Here is a 17,551-nt window from a genome sequence, read left to right as displayed (position 1 = left end):
AACACACCAATTTAACAATAACTCATGGGCATATTCCCTTTGTAAGAAGCTCCTGTACCTCGGGCAAGCATGAAACCAGCTATATCGAAATAGGTAGGAAAACTGATAGAAGGAAAATATCCTTGTACAAAAATCTCAGACTCTGGCACTGTGCCATATAAATAAGACAGCTTCCCCCACCCCCAATACACACACAATCTTTAAGATGCTCCCTGAGAAGGGAAAGAGATGCATAATACATCCAGTGCCCCAACTTCTCTGAGGGCCACCCAGAGGACTGGCTTCTGTTTAGCCTATCTCAGGGTACTGATGGCACATGGCATATTCTAGCTGCCTGAGTACAGTGATACCAGATGGTCACTATACCTACTCCCCAACCTCCAACTCAGCACAGAGGTGGCAGTTGAAAAACTCTAGTGCACAGATTCTTGGGGAGATAAAGGGGTGCACCATATGTCCAGTGACTCAGTTTATCTGGGGGCATCCTGAAGAAATTGGCTTCAGTCTTGCTTGTCTCTGAGTGTTGGTGGGAATGGCAGACTCTGCATACCTGGGGGTTGAAGAACAATGAGAAACAGGTTAGACTAACATAAAAGGTTAAAATGCACTGAGAATCTCTGACTGGACTGAGATTAGTGAGTTTTCTGCAGTACATGGTCAGTCCCTGAAGACTAGGAGAGGTGACTCTTTTGTCCAAATGTGCAGACACCAACAGAGAGAAGCAAGGAAAATGAAAAAGATATTTTCTAAACAAGAGAATGAGATGTCTCAGGAAATTGATGTTAATGAAATGGAGATAATATGATTTACCTGACAGAGAATTCAAAATGACTCTCAAAGATGCTCAGTGCAGTCAGGAGAGTAACTTATAAACAAAGTGCTAATTCCATCAGAGAACTTCAAACTTCAAAAAGTCCAAAATGGAAACCAAGGAGTTGAAAACTAAATAACTGAATTGAAAAAAATCACCAGAGAGGTTTAACAGCACACAAGTTTCAGCAAAAGCCATTGGGAAGAATGAAATTATGGCATTTGCAGGTGAATGGATGGAGCTGAAGAATATCATGCTAAGCGAAATAAGCCAATCCCCCGAAACCAAAGGCGGAACATTTTCTCTGCTATGCAGAAGCTAATTCACAATAAGCGGGGCTTGGGAAGAATAGAGGTACTTTGGATTAGGCAGAGGGGAGTGAAAAGAGGGGAGGAGGTTGGGGTAGGAAGGATAGTGGAATGAATTGGATAGTATTATCCAGTGTGCATGTATGATTACATGACAGGTGTGATACTACCTCATGTACAACCAGAAGAATGAGAAGTTATACTCCATTTATGTATGATGTGTCCAAATGCATTCTAATGACATGTATAACTAATTAGAACAAATAATAGTTTTTTAAAAAGACCATTGGGAATTAGGGGAGAATGGGCAGGCCTTTCATGATTTCCCAAAATGTTAGCTGCTTTTAATATTATGAGGAATGCTTGTATATAAATTAACTTGGGAAATTCTGGGTTTAATCAGGTTGAATGTATTTCTGTTCTGGGCTTCTTTGATTCTTTACTATGCTAATGTGCATTTTTAGTCCCCTTGAAGAGTGTGTGTTTGTGTGTGTGTGTGTGTGCGCGCACACACACACGCGCGCGATGGCAAGGTGGCAGGGAGGGAGAATTCATTTGCATTATTTCCCAAATTTATTTATCATGGAACCCCTTTTTTTGCAGACTCCTTATAGAACACATTTCACAAAATGAATGCTGTGGAGACGAGCAGCAGTGAAACCTTTCAGTGATTCTTACTGTAGCCCCTATGTGAAACAGCGGAGGTTTCAATTAGAAAGCTAATGGCAGGAGGGTGGGGTGGGGGTGTAAGCAAGGGCATTAAGTTGTATCTCCCAAGGCACATTCTCTACAAGGGATGACTTTCATTAATTTTAAAAGATAGTATGATTTGAGCTTAATATCTAAACAGAAGGCATCAGAACAAGCAGTGTGAAATATGGCTTGAAACATCTCTGAGACAAATGGTAGTCAAAGCAAAGGGTGCCTCTGTGTTTAAACTCCTCTAATTGATGACATAGCACCCGTCTCGCTCCTTTCGCTTACAGTACCTTTCCATGGCCTGACTTGAACAAATGTACCAGATGATGAAGGGCAAATTCTAGAGATGTTGGAATGAACACTTAGTTATAGGTGAATCAGGGGTAATTTCCAAAAGTATAAGTTGGGCAATACACATATAAATGGTGGTGTCATAATTAACTAAGCAAGATAGGGATAGTGTCAGTTTGGGAAGAGTATGCCCTTTCTGACATGTTCATGAGTTAGAATATTCTGTGGGTTATCCATGTGGAAAAGAGAGGACCAGTAGGCCATTGCATATATAGGTTTGTGTCTCTGAAAATGTTTGGACTGGTATGGCCTTCATTTTATCTTTTATACCTGAGTTGCTGCGTATAATGGGGGCAGTTCCTTTCTATTTATGAGACATAAAATATTGAACTTCAGGGTAAAGATACTGCATATATCCTATCTTCTTCCTCATTATATTTCCACACGTCAATTTCCCTTATTCTTCCATGGCTTTCCTACCACACATTTCCACTGAAACCACTTTTGTGGAGTTTTTTAAACTTCTGATTTTAGGAATATTGACACATACTTTATAACTTTGTTTATATATTTTTTTATTCACCTCTAAATAGAAGCTGCAGTTGCCTCTGTAGGCATGAGGATGATAATGATTGGCAGTGCTTCTCCTTTCTTTGTTACTAAATTAAGGAAGCCATTGAGCTAACAATGCTATAACATGTTTGTTCTCAATTATTTTAAGTGTAATAACAGTGTTTCTTCATTTTATTTATAGCTCCAAAAGGAATTCTTCATTTGTCTCCTGATGTTTATCAAGAGATGGAAGCCAGCCGTCACAAAGTAATCTCTGGCACTACTCTAGGCTATTTGTCACCCAAAGATATGAACCAACCCTCAAGCTCTTTCTTCAGTATATCTCCCACATCGAATAGTTCAGCTACAATTGCCAGGGAACTCCTTATGAATGGAACATCTCCTACAGCTGAAGCCATAGGTTTAAAAGGAAGTTCTCCTACTCCCCCTTGTTCTCCAGTACAACCTTCAAAACAACTGGAATATTTAGCAAGGATTCAAGGCTTTCAGGTATGAATTAAAAAGCAAAAACAACAAAAAGCAAAACAATTCATTAGCCCCAAATCCTTCATCTCAATCCATCAGAAGGTCCATTCTTGTCTGCTAGTGTGACCTTTATGCCACTTACATCTTAAATTATTTAGGAACACAGAGCACAGAAAAAAAAGAGAACCATATATACATGCCTCATTTTCTCTTACTTTTTGTCTGTCCAATAATTCTTTTGCTGCCTGGCTTTCTCTGATTTTCTTTTTTCTTCTTTTTCTTTTCTTTTGTTTTTTTATAAACATTTTTTCATACTCTGTTTTGTCTTCCAGTTGGGTGCATCTATCTTCTCACTCAGTCTTCCACAAACAAATATTCTGCCTTCAGATATTTGGTGTTAGTATTTCACTCATTTCTCCCTCTTTCAACATTAAGGTTGAGTTTTTCTAATGATGGCTTTACTTTTATAACAATTTTGAATTTGACATTCTATTGCTAGTAATGATTCAGGTACACTATTTAACATCATCGAAGTCTATTACCTTAGGAATTTATTAAACATGGTATTTGAATAATAATGAAACACTTTCTAGTTGTTTGAGGCATAATAATATGTATTTGTTTTATTGAATCATGTTTTGAACCATCTAGGTAGAGTAGCAACTGCCTCTGATGGTACCAACAACTTTATTTCATTGGGTTTAACTTGTATGTGTGAATTTGGGGATAGAAATACCCACCCCCACTTATTTATTCTTCATTCCCTTTTGGGGAAACAAAAAGTCCAACACTTCTTTATGGATGTTTTAGAGATTTTTAAAGAATTATTAACTCCAGGAAAGGGAAACACACATCCTGATTTCTTAGTTGCCTTGAAAATCATGTGCTGAACTGTAACCACCATCTCAACTGGATGAACTGCAGCTTGCTCGTGTAGAAAGGTCTACTCCCCAGATCTCGCTGTTCTTATCCCCCTTTTCATCTTAGTCTTATTCTTTAAGACCAAAAACTGTAATTTCCTTAGAAGTGCTCTAGAAGATCTGTATTATGTAGAATGATCATGTATTTATAATCATTTTACAATTTTAGATTATAAAATGAGAGAGGATCATGTGTTTTGGGGGGCATTTTGCATGTTTGGTTTTGTTTTTTTCCTTCACAGAATCCTTCTGATTCTTTCAAATCTATTGCTAGGTAGTTGTTAGTGTTTTTAATTGGACTATTAATATGAAATTAAAGAAGCTGTTACCAACTATTGGCTCTGTCATCTGAAATTTCAAATGCTTAATTGCAGGTTATAATTTTAGAATTTTCTTTTGTTGTTTACTTTAAGAATCACAATAAATCACTGTTTAAAAAAAAAAAAGACCTTGATTCATATAGTTAAGGTACTAGAAAAAAGTTAAGTAGCATTTAGTTCTACCTACAATCTGCATAGTATGAATTAGAAATAAATTTTGATGAAAAGAAATTAACTGCTTATTTACAAATCTAGTCATTTAGAAATGTTTGAGCATAACACTACATTTTTATAGAAGGCAAAAATTGCATTGAAGCTCTGAATTGACTTTTTGCTTAACAGTATTACAATAGATATAATTTTGTTGCCAGAAGAACTTAATTTTTTAAATTTGTTTTCATTTGTTAGTTCTTCACAATGACAACAACTGTAACTTGAACATATCTTCACTGTAGCCAAAATATAATCTGCTTCCCCCATTATCAGACTGATTTCTTATTCTTCTTTTAAAACTTACACTGAGACAATATACTCTTATTTATGGACAAGTTAAACATTTCCAGATCTGTGTACTGTGAATTTTACATGCTAATGAATATAAACATTACTATGCTTATTTGGTTGAATGAGCTGGTATTGATGTGAAATATTGTTGCTAATGGATCACAACCACAGCTGGGAAGTAAACAAAATCTCTGTGGGAAGTGGCTTCGTGTTTGTCACATGCATAGCTCATTTTCATGTCACCATAGAGAGTTCTTTGTAGTTAAGAGTTTTAAAGCCTTATTTCTTTCTAGATAGGTGTATATACCTAGTAGAAAAACATGTAGATTGTTTCTATTTCTTAAATGTTTTAATTAGACAATAGTTTAGAAATTGTAGGACCAGTTTTGTTAAGGATAATATGCCATTCTGTTAATTTTATTTCTGGAATTTAAAAACAATAAATTCTTTTTCTTTATTTCTAGGTTAGTACCTTTTCATTTTATTGCACACTGAACAAATATTATTGCTTATTGAATATTGTATAAACCTTTCTTTGGCCTTCCTTTGCCCATTGCAAGTTGATTTAATCCTAACCAAGCTATTGTATGTGACGGCTATATTGTATTACCAAGTAAAAATATGTGAGTATGTGGAAAATGAAATTGTTTTAACTTATAACTGTTTTCATTGTATAGTCTTTAGTCTTTTCATTTCATAGTTGAAATTATATTATAAATTACAAGGTTAATTTATTTGTTAGAATGTAGGTATTAAATTCACATCCTTTTGTTTATATTTACAACAAGGAAAATTATTATACAATTCAAGTTATTAAGAGCTAATTTCACAGAACAGAAAACAACGCAATACTTGTACATTCTCAGTGATTCTTTTACCCTGGCTTGGACTTAACTTGAAGATTTTTATCAGTTTTTTAAAATATTTTTTTAGATGTTGATGGACCTTTATTTTTTTCATTTATTTATATGTGGTGCCACAACCTCAGCCCAGATTTTTATCATTTTAGAAGCAAACCTTTGAATTTCATCATAAATGAATATTTTTTCTTTTGAGTTTTTAATGCATTTTAATTATCTTCTTTTAAAACTTGAACTTTCTTAAATGATTTTTGATTAATGAATTATTAATGATAATAGTATTAGGGATTGAACCCAGGGGCATTTTACCACTGAGCTAAATCTGCGGTTCTTTTGTTTTTTTGAAGCTGAGTCTCACTAAGTTGCTGAGGTTCTTGCTAGGTCTTTGCAAGTCTGACTTGCAATCTTCCTTCCTCAGTTTCTTGAGTTGCTGGGGTTACAGATGCCACCACACCCAGTGATTTATTACTTTTAGAAAAGTTTTATGTTAGTAGTTCTGTGAACCTCAGATGTTGTGTAGCATATTCAGTCTCCTTCCATAACTTCTACACATTTTATAAACTCATTCAAAAGCTCATTCAATACTATAGTGTTTTAGAATTCCTTTTTTGTATACTTCATAATCTTTTATTATAATACTACAGTGTTTCAAAATCATTTAGCTTTTTAAAGAAAATTATGGCAAAAATGTTCTTGAAATGCTGTGCATTTGAACTGAAGTAGATTTCATGTTTACATTATTCTGTTTTATGTCTTTAATATGCTTTTCCATACTAATTATACTAAAACTCTTTTGTAACTAATAAATATAAATAGTTCCTAAATGAGCCATTAGAAAAATGATTAGATTAGGAATGCATGGATTATTTTAGTAAATTATCTTTTCTAGATGGATTTAATTTCAATTTGTATTCTATATCTTTCATGTGATCATTATCCATTGAATAGTACAATTTGTGAAAACTTCAGAGTAAAATATGACATACTAAATATATATATAGTATATGTTTATAAGTATATATAAATAACATAAAGATATTAAATATAAATATATATAAATAATATAAAGGAGCACTTAATAGTTTAGTTAAACTTCACTGGCATATTTTCCAAAATCAAGAAGTGTTTTCTAGAAGGCTTTTCACCATGGTGAATTTTAGATGATGGTGTTATTTCCAGCAAGATGAGAAGGTCTACTTCCATTAAAAACTGTTTTTTCAAATATAATTTGCACTTAATATATTTCAATTTATTTGTCTACTTTTGTGAAATTTAATACGACTATAGCAGTCTTCTTTTTAGTTACAGGTTTCTTGTAAGTATTTAACACTATGATCTTAGTATAGACTACATTGAGATGGGGTTGTGGGTAGGGTGGGAGGGGTGGCTGGGCGCCCTGAGAATCTGAAAATCATCATCCGTTTTCCTATCTCTTTTTTATCATCTTCCCTGTATTTCATGTTTTGTAATCCATATATTTATTATTGAAGTGATTATTTTTAGCTTGTGTGTGTGTATTTTGAAGAATGGGGTATCCATTTTGTAAAAAGACTAATTTAAGTGAAACTTTATAATTTATCAGTAGGAAAAGATGCAGAAAGAAATCATTCATATACACATATATACTCACATAGAAATATGTTCTCCCTCATTTTTAATTTGTCCTTGAAGCATAACATATTATTTCATCTTAGCTCAGATTTTCACCTAGTCTGTTAAACAAATGGTACTATAAATGAGCAAAGCACATTTGAAGGTTTGGAATGGGGTCAGCAGATGATGCTGATTCAGTTACTCTTTGAAAATCTCTCTTAAACTTGGCTTCTACTGCTTTCCAAAGTCCCTGGAAATTTAGGTATGTATTTGAACTCTCCTAAAGGCTCGGTCTTCCTATAGTTATCCTAAAACTCAGATGTGTTCTTCGAATGGGCAGCCCAAGTTTATGACCTATCATGTCAGATACCCTCAGACCTTATATGCTGACCAAACCCCCAGGGGTTTGCAGATATAACTGATTTTCCACAAAAACCAGTGGAGTTACACATCAACTCATTTTATGGAAATTATAAACTGGAGAAAAGTGTTACATTTGAAGAAAGAAATATTGATGCAGATAAAAACACACTTTGATGAGTAACAATAATACAGGTAAGAAATAAGCAGACTTGGAGTAAAACAGTTCATCATTGCTGCAATAACTATTTGGTACTAACGCCACCCTCAGTCACAGCAGTATGTAACTAAGAACTCAAAAGGTCAAAGACACTCATCTTAACCCTTCATGTACAGTGTATACATAGTAAGGCACATAAAATATTTTTAAGTTAATATACATGCACAATTAAGAGCCATTTCTTTTTTCCATGTGGTGCTGGGAATTGAACCCATGGCCTTGTCCACACAAGGCAAGCACTCTACCAACTGAGCTACATCCCCAGCCCCAGTAAGAGCCATTTCTAACACAGAAACTTTGGTGTAGACCTGAAATGAGCCACCATGGTACAGAAAAAAAAAATGACTGTTACTATGTGTACTCCCTAAGTAGAACAATCCGTAGCTTTCTATGTATCACAAGAGATTTTCAACTCAACATGAAAATTGTTTAAAATTTTATTTGAAAATCAAAGCCTGAAGAAAAAAAACCATTTTCATCTAAATGTGGGTTACATTTCCTTTTACCTAATGACATAAGATTAAATATAGTACCCATTACATGGCTGGCAGATATTACCTCACTCCATTCCAAGTCATGTTGAAATGTCCCAGTGTTGCCCTCCCTCCAACATTCAGAGAGATTTTTTTTTTTAAAGAGTGAGAGTGAGAAAGAGGGAGAGAGAGAGAGAGAATTTTAATATTTATTTTTTAGTATTTGGCGGACACAACATCTTTGTCTGTATGTGATGCTGAGGATCGAACCCGGGCCGCACGCATGCCAGGCGAGTGTGCTACCGCTTGAGCCACATCCCCAGCCCCAGAGAGATTTTTTGAACAAACAGCAATGGCTAAAATTTCATATATATTTTTCTGTCTTTACCAGACGCAACTGGTAAGAGAACAGCATGGGAAATACCACATGTCAAGAATTTCTGCACACTCACAAAAAAGCAACACAAACAAAAAAGTACCTGCTTTAACTTACTTCATTTAGGAGATAAATGGATAAACAAAGGAAGGAAACTGACATTTATTGACTGGCTTGCTATATTAGATAGTGAAGCAGGCATTATATATGCTATTTTGCAAGTGTCTTGATACATTTTTGCTTACAAGTATGTATTTTTTAAATTATAGTATTGTTTAATGTTTGAAGACTGGTCCATGGGGGAGGACTGACTTGTGGTGGTCTTCTAGATATTGGTTTATTTTAATCATAGATTTCGTTCATATATTTAGTTCTATTCTTAACTCTATACACAACTGAGTGTGAGACATTTTAGATTTTGACACTTTTGAGCTGGAATGGATGTTGGATTTTATTCTAAAATTAAATTTCATATGTAAATGCACATTTAAGGGCAAATAAATAAAACATCACTTTATAATATGGTATATTTGTTTTCCCCTATGGGATTACTAGTTTATTTTAAACCCTGACTCATTTTATATTCTACAATATTCTGCCATCTTTATGTGGTCCCATCAAAAAGCAAATTTAACAGACAAAATGGATATTTTAAAAACTTCTTGTTTTTATCTGTATCACTTTTTTTAAGTTTAAGAGAAGTCAATAATTAAGTCCATTGGTTGGAACATTTGAGAAAACAAGGACTGGACTACTTGATACCAAGTTTACAGTTTTAACATCTCTTATTAACTTCTTGGTAACATTATGAACAGTTTTTAATCTTTTCAAGCGAGCGTGTGAAGAACTTGATTATGAAATTAATCTGGCTGTAGAATTTCATGCCATTGAACATTCAAATTAATTCCATTGAAGAACAGGAAATGAATATTTGTTTATTCATTCTGGGTAAATACTAAGTAGCATGCTAAGCAGTGGATGCAGAGTAAGTTATGGCCATTTGGGGACTGGACAAGTAAATAAACCAATATTCAAAAGATGAACTACTATCACAAATTAGCTCAATTTCTAGGTAGGGATAAGTGTTCAAACATTACACAACAATTTGATAAAAATAATTAAATTTTAGCATGCTGCATGAAATAATGTGGAACATTGTATAGTGCCTGCCCCACATATTGTGTGTCATAGCGTAACTTTGTAAATGTTAATTTGAGATGTGATAATTGATGTGTAGAATCATGAATGGGTATAAACAGTTTTTCCCTGTTAGAGAAAAATTGACAGCAGAAGGGACATTTGAATTAATATATAATTTAATATTAATTAAATAATAATTAAGATTTCAAGAGTACATAGAAACTTAAGGTGAATTTTAAAAAAAGGAATTATAGTTGGAAAAAAACAAAGTACTGAAGACATAAAAGGGTATGATATTTTAGAAAATACTTAAAAGTGCAAGTGGCTGATGGGGAGGCTGAATTGATATGTGTGTTTTATTGGGGTTTGAGTTTTTTAAGCAATTAGAGACCTTAAAAGAGTAGTTATGTGGTTCTTTTTTTTGGAAAGATAATTCTGTAAGCTGTGTGAAAGAAGAAGTAGATACCCCTGTCCCCCGCCAAAAAGAAAAAAGAAAAGGAAAAGGAAAAGAGAGACCACCAGGAAAGAGATTTAGAGTGGTTTTACACAAATCCAGGGGAAAAAAATAAAGATTGAATTAAGACAGAACCAGTGGGCATAGAGGAGTGGGGCTGGGGTACAGTTGTCTAACATGCATTTGGGAGAATTAAATGATCCCTTGTGCTGGCTTCTGAGAGGACACTTTTAGTAGGCTGCTTAGGGTAGCAGCAGGAGTTAATGTGTTGCGGTGTAGAAACCACTTGAGTAAATGAGGTAGTATGAATGGGAGGTATTCTAGGCAATGTTTTATTTTTAGTATGGATGAGATGAATAAACTTATGAAAAGTTGAGAGTTCCATATTGAACATGGGGAATTTGTGTTGCTTGTGGGACGTTCAAGTGAAATTGTCCAATAGTCGATTAAAATGGCTCTGGTGATCATGGAGAAAGAATAAGATACACAGACCTGAGAGTCATTAGTATATAGATGTACTTGAGGCACAGAAGTAAATAGGATTGACTAGGGAAAGTAAACAAATTCCTAATAAAGATTCCCAATGAATACTAACACACAGGAGTCATTTATTCAGTAATTCAACCTATGTGTATTGAGTATCTCAAGCCAGGTATACTTCTTGGCACTGAGGATACATCATGAATATACAGTCAAGGTTCTTGCCTCATGGAACTAGCATTAGAATGGGTATGTGTGTTGGGGGGACAGGTGGAAAGGCAGGAAATCACATCTGAACATACGCCAAATTCAAATAGCGTTAAGCTCCTACAGTGAAAAAAACATGTATACAACCATGTAACTACCACTACAGTGAAAAGGGACTGTTTCCATTACTATATAAATTGTCTTTGTGCCTCTTTGCTCATGGTTTTTCTACCTTCTCTGGCTCCAGACAACCATAGTATTCTTTCTGGCACTAAAGATTGTTTTTTACCTTTTCAAAGAAATTAATATAAAATTAATACAAATGGAATATATAATATGTACAATTTTGTATCTGACTTTTTTTACTCAGTACAATATTTTCCAGATTTATTTGTTTTGTGAATCAGTGTTTTGTTCCTGTTCATTGCTAAGCACTAATCCCTTTTATGGTGGATATATATTATAAATTGTCCAGTTTTCCTACTGATGGACATTTGGGTTTTTTTTTTAGTATGGGGCTATTACAAATAAAGCTGTTTGTGAACAATACATATAAAATTTTATGCAGACATGTGTTTTCAATTTTCTTGAAAAAATACCTTGAAGTGGAATTACTGGATCATATGGTAAGTGTATGTACAATTTTATTTAAAAAAACAGATTCTTATTCAATATGTTGTATAATTTCATTCCTACCAGTAATATCTTTGAGGGTTCCATATATTACTGTGGCCAGACTCTATTGAGCCTATAGTGGTATGTCATTAAAATTTTAGTTTATATTTCACTGATGAGGAATCATGAGTTTCTTTTCCTGTGTTTATTGGTTGTATGTCTTTGTGAAGTGTCTATATTTTTTTGCTCAGTTTCTAATTTTTTTTTGGTCTATTGTTGATTTTTATGAGTTCCTTATATCTTAAATACAAGTCATTTGCATATTATCTCCCTGCATATGGCTTGTCCTTTCATTATATTAGTGTGATATTTTGAAAAGCTTTCAATTTTGATAAAACTTTTCATATTTTTCCCCATGACTTATGCTTTTTTGGTCTTATCTGAGAAATGTCTGACTACTCCAAGGTCTTAAAGATTTTATCTTTATTTTATTTTATGGTTTTATCCTTAATGTTTAATGCTAAGATGTATTTAAAGTTAAATTTTTATGTATGGTTATGAGATAAGAGTTGAAGCTCTTTTTTTCTTGCAGAATAGCCATTTTTTCCCAGACTTACATTTATAATGTATTGTGTTTTCTCTGGCTATTTTCACAATATTCGTTTATATTTGGTTTTTCACCAGTTTGACTATGCTCAGTCTAGGAAGATTTTAAATTGAGCTTGGAATTCATTTAAATTCATAAAACTATAAGATAGCTTTTATAAGCCAGTTTTGACTTTTTTCAAAAAAATGATTTACTCTTTCTCTATCCTCTGCTTTTATAATCCAGTTATACATGTGTTGAACATGTTAATATTGTTCCTCATGTCTCTGAACTCTTTATTCTTTTTGAATTACATAATTCCTATTGATCTATCTTCAAGTTTACCAATTCTTACCTCTATTCCAATTCTTTTTTTTTAAATTGATTTTATTTTTTTAAATACATGACAGCAGAATGCATTAGAATTCTTATTACACATATAGAGCACAATTTTTCATATCTTTGTTTGTATATAAAGTATGTTCACACCAATTTATGTCTTCATACATGTACTTGGATAATGATGTTCATCACATTCCACCATCATTGCTAACCCCCTGCTTTCTCCCTTTCCCTCCCACCCCTCTGCCCTATCTAGAGTTAGTCTATTCCTCCCATGCTCCCCCACCCCACCCTACCCCCACCCCACCCCACTGTGATTCAGTCACCTTATATCAGAGAAAACATTCGGCGTTTGGTTTTTTGGGGAGATTGACTAACTTCACTTAGCATTGTCTTAAATGCCATCATTTACCTGCAAATGCCATGATTTTATTCTCTTTTATTGCTGAGTAATATTCCTTATGTATATATGCCACATTTTTAATCCATTCATCTACTGAAGGGCGTCTAGGTTGCTTCCACAGTTTAGCTATTGTGAATTGTGCTGCTATAAACATTGATGTGGCTGTGTCCCTGTAATATGCTGTTTTTAAGTCCTTTGAGTATAGACCGAGGAGAAGGATAGCTGGGTCAAATGGTAGTTCCATTCCCAGTTTCCAAGGAATCGCCATACTGCTTTCCATATTAGCTGCACCAATTTGCAGTCCCACCAGCAATGTATGAGTAAACTGTACTTCAGAGCAATAGTAACAAAAACAGCATGGTACTGGCACCAAAAAAGATTGGTAGACCAATGGTACAGAATAGAAAATACAGAGACTAACCCACAAAATTACACTTATCTTATATTCCAATTCTTTTCTTGACCCCATATAATAATTTTTTCATTTCTACTTACTGTGTTTTTAAAAATCTAACATCCATTTGGATTTTTAAATAGTGCTGGTTCTCTGTTGAGATCCATGTCTGTGTAGCTATTGAGATCATGTTTTCCTTTAAATCTTGTTTTAAAATATTTTTTTCAGTTGTAGATGCTCACAATATCTTTATTTTTTATTTATTTATTTTTATGTGTGCTGAGGATTGAACCCAGTGCTCACACGTGCAAGGGAAGCACTCAACCACTGAGCTATACCTCTAGCCCCCTTCAATTCTTCAAATTTATTTATGGTTAACTGCTTGAATTTTTTGTCAATTAATTTCAATATCTCCACCCTGTAGTGATCAGTTTCTATTGACAGCCTTATTCATGTGATTAACTATTTACTGTTTTTCATGTTTTTAACTTTTGTTTGAAAAATGTACATTGTGGATAACATGTTGTATCAACTCTAGTCATTTTTTTTATCTAGTTATCAGTTAAGTTGCTTTGATTAAAACTGTTTCCCTTGGTGATAGCCATTGGATAATAGTCTCCATTCAGTTCTTTTACCTCCAACGTAGTTTTTCCTCTTGTAGTCTCCCCTGTGCCTGCATACTATAGCTATAAGATGATAATTTGAGCTGAGTTTATGCTCAGATTTTGGGATCCATTCTCTGCCTTTTCTAGCTTCTAGCATTTACCCCCTAAATTTCCAGGAAATTGTACTCAATTCAAAAAGTAGCAAACTTTTAAATCTCTACCAACTCTCGCTGGTTTCTGCTTATTTTCACACCAGGCGGTTTAGGGTCTCCTTGTATATGTGAAGTTTAGCAGTCTGCTACGATTTGGATGGAGTTTATATTCAGATTTGATGTTGTATCACTTCTGCAGCTCTGTGATATCTAAGATTTCTTCCTTAAATGTCTAGCTTTTCTGCCATCTGTTTTCTTCTATTTCTTTGATGAGACTGTCATTTTTCATTTGTTTCAAGTGCAACTAATTATTGGAATTTATTTTATTTTTTTGTTATAGCTCTATCTTCTTACTCCTTTAGTTGGTGAGGCTGCAGGCTTCTATTTTTTTGTGGGACTGGGTATGAAACCTAGCATGTCACACATGCTAGGCAAACACTCTGCCATTGAGTTACGTCTTCAGCCCATTTTATTTTTATGATAGTCCTGCTAAGTTGCCCAGGCTAGCCTTGAACTTGGCTTCAGTCCATGGTTTCTTGGGTGTGTTGCTTTGATCTTTGGCAGCACAGTACTTCATGGTGGGAGCACATGGCAGAGAATGCATGTTTACCTCATGGAATCCAGGAAGCAAAAAGAAATAAAGAAGCCAGTATCTAAGTATCTCCCTTAAGGCACGCCTCCAGCAACCTAGTGTGTTTCCACTAAGCTACACTCCTAAAGGTTCCACTATCTTCTAATAGTTGGGAACCAACTTTGCAACTCATGGGCTGGTAGGAGATTTTCAAGATCTAAACTATAGCAGATAAACTTTAATTTCATTGCCTGAAGATTCTCTTATTCTAAAATTATTTTATGCATAGAAAAACTTAGGTTTATTCCTTAGTCTAATAATTGCTTGGCTTTCAAATCTTTTTAATTCTGAGCATTCAGCATTCTATTTTCTACTATAAATAGCCCCTTAGAAAAGAAAATGGACTTTCAGAGAAGTATTAGTGAGTTTAATGTTAATAGTTCTATAACCATAATAAAATGTAGCAGGAAATTAACACTGTTAAATACTATTAACTAATCTAAAGATCTTATTCAAATTTTACCTGTTTTTCTTCTAATGCCCTTTTTCTGGTCTAGGATTCAGTGTAGGGTCCCACCTTGCTTCTAGTTGTTAATTCTCAAGTCTCTTCTAAGTAACATTTTTTTTTCAATCTTTCATAATCTTGACAGTTTTGAAGTCTTGATCATTTGTTTTATAAGATTTTCTTTTGGCTGTTTTCTTTTTATTATTATTATTATTAGTTGTTCAAAACATTACAAAGCTCTTGACATATCATATTTCATACATTTGATTCAAGTGGGTTATGAAATCCCATTTTTTTACCCCGTATACAGATTGCAGAATCACATCGGTTACACATCCACGTTTTTACATACTGCCATACTAGTGTCTGTTGTATTCTGCTGCCTTTCCTATCCTCTACTATCTACCCTCCCCTCCCCTCCCCTCCCATCTTCTCTCTCTACACCATTTACTGTAATTCATTTCTCTCTCTTGTTTTTTTTTCCCTTTCCCCTCACTTCCTCTTATATGTAATTTTGTATAACAATGAGGGTCTCCTTCCATTTCCATGCGATTTCCCTTCTCTCTCCCTTTCCCTCCCACCTCTTGTCCCTGTTTAATGGTAATCTTCTCCTCATGCTCTTCCTCCCTGCTCTGTTCTTAGTTGCCCTCCTTATATCAAAGAAGACATTTGGCATTTGTTTTTTAGGGATTGGCTAGCTTCACTTAGCATAATCTGCTCTAATGCCATCCATTTCCCTGCAAATGCCATGATTTTGTCATTTTTTAGTGCTAAGTAATACTCCATTGTGTATAAATGCCACATTTTTTTTTTGTCCATTCATCTATTGAAGGGCATCTAGGTTGGTTCCACAGTCTTGCTATTGTGAATTGTGCTGCTATGAACATCGATGTAGCTGTATCCCTATAGTACGCTCTTTTAAGGTCTTTGGGGAATAGTCCGAGAAGGGGAATAGCTGGGTCAAATGGTGGTTCCATTCCCAGCTTTCCCAGGAATCTCCATACTGCTTTCCAAATTGGCCTTACCAATTTGCAGTCCCACCAGCAATGTACAAGTGTACCCTTTTCCCCACGTCCTCGCCAGCACTTGTTGTTTGACTTCATAATGGCCGCCATTCTTGTTTTATAAGGTTTTCTTGAACTTGGGTTTTTCTAATTTTTTATGATTAGATTAATAGTTATTTTTAGTAAGGCTATCACAGAAATGATGCTGTGCCTCCCCCCCTCCATTTTGTTGTGCCTTTTTCAGTGCTTCTTTGTATGCCTTAGTTTGTAATATAATTATTAAATATTTTCTATATATATGTTAATAACAGCATCAGACAGTGCTATAATTTCTACTTCAAATGTCAAAGATTATTCAGAAAATTAAAGAAAAGAAGGAAAATCTATTGTATTTACAAGTATTTTTGCTCTTTTCTATATTCTTCCTTCCTGATGGAGTCCCAAGATTCCTGCTTTTATTTTTCCAAGATGGGAGGGGAGGGGAGGGGGGATAGTAGAGGATAGGAAAGGTAGCAGAATACAACAGTTACTATTATGTTATTATGTAAAAATGTGGATGTGTAACCGATGTGATTCTGCAATCTTTGTAATGCTTTGAATAACCAATAAAAAAAAAAAAGAATTTAACTTTAGCCATTGTTTTATGGTAGATATACTGACAACAAACTTTCAGTTCCCTTCCATTTGAGAATGTTTTCTGTTCCTCTTCATTCCCCAAAGATATTGTCATTGGCCATAAAATTCTAGGTTGACAATTCTTTCAACACTTGAAAAATAAAATATGCCAGTGTCTTCTGGCTTTCATTTCATGATTTCAGTTGAGAAAATGCTCTCATTCTAATTGTTTTACTTTTATAGGTTAGAGGTTGTTTCTTTCTCGATGCTTCCAAGATTTTTCTTTAATTTTCAAAAGTTTAATTATTATATGTCTGGGTTCTTGGTGTTTATTGTGTTTTTCCGCCTTCTTAAAGGAGTGAGGTTTATATCTTTTACCAACATTTTGTAAATTTATAATCATTATTTCTTTGAATTATTTTTCATTTTTACATATTTCTCTTCTCTTTTTAGAACTCTGATGAAACAAGTATTACCATATCATTTGTTATGGTCCCATAGATTCTTGAGTCTCTGTTCATTTTTCTCATTCTGTTTTCTCTGTTTTTCAGATTGGAGAATTTGTATTTTTCTATCTTCAAATTCACTGATTCTTTCTTCTACTTTCTCCATTTTGCTGTTAGGACCATCTGTTTTCTTCTATTTCTTTGATGAGACTGTCATTTTTCATTTATTTCAAGTTCAGCTAATTATTGGAATTTATTT

At 34.1% G+C, this 17,551-nt stretch overlaps 1 protein-coding gene across 14 annotated transcripts in view; it reads left to right on the top strand.

Annotated features, from left to right (window-relative positions):
• Stau2 (staufen double-stranded RNA binding protein 2) overlaps positions 1-17,551 on the top strand; it is a 311,629-nt gene that overhangs the window by 193,392 nt on the left and 100,686 nt on the right. For all 14 annotated transcript variants that reach the window (XM_076835703.1, XM_076835702.1, XM_076835711.1 and 11 more), the window contains one exon: positions 2,864-3,171. In XM_076835703.1, coding sequence (XP_076691818.1) covers positions 2,864-3,171 — 308 coding nt within the window. The remainder of the gene's footprint in view (positions 1-2,863; positions 3,172-17,551) is intronic.

Source organism: Callospermophilus lateralis, chromosome 16 (assembly GCF_048772815.1).
Source record: "Callospermophilus lateralis isolate mCalLat2 chromosome 16, mCalLat2.hap1, whole genome shotgun sequence".
NCBI classification, from domain to species: domain Eukaryota; kingdom Metazoa; phylum Chordata; class Mammalia; order Rodentia; family Sciuridae; genus Callospermophilus; species Callospermophilus lateralis.
This window is presented reverse-complemented; position numbering and strand designations above follow the sequence as displayed.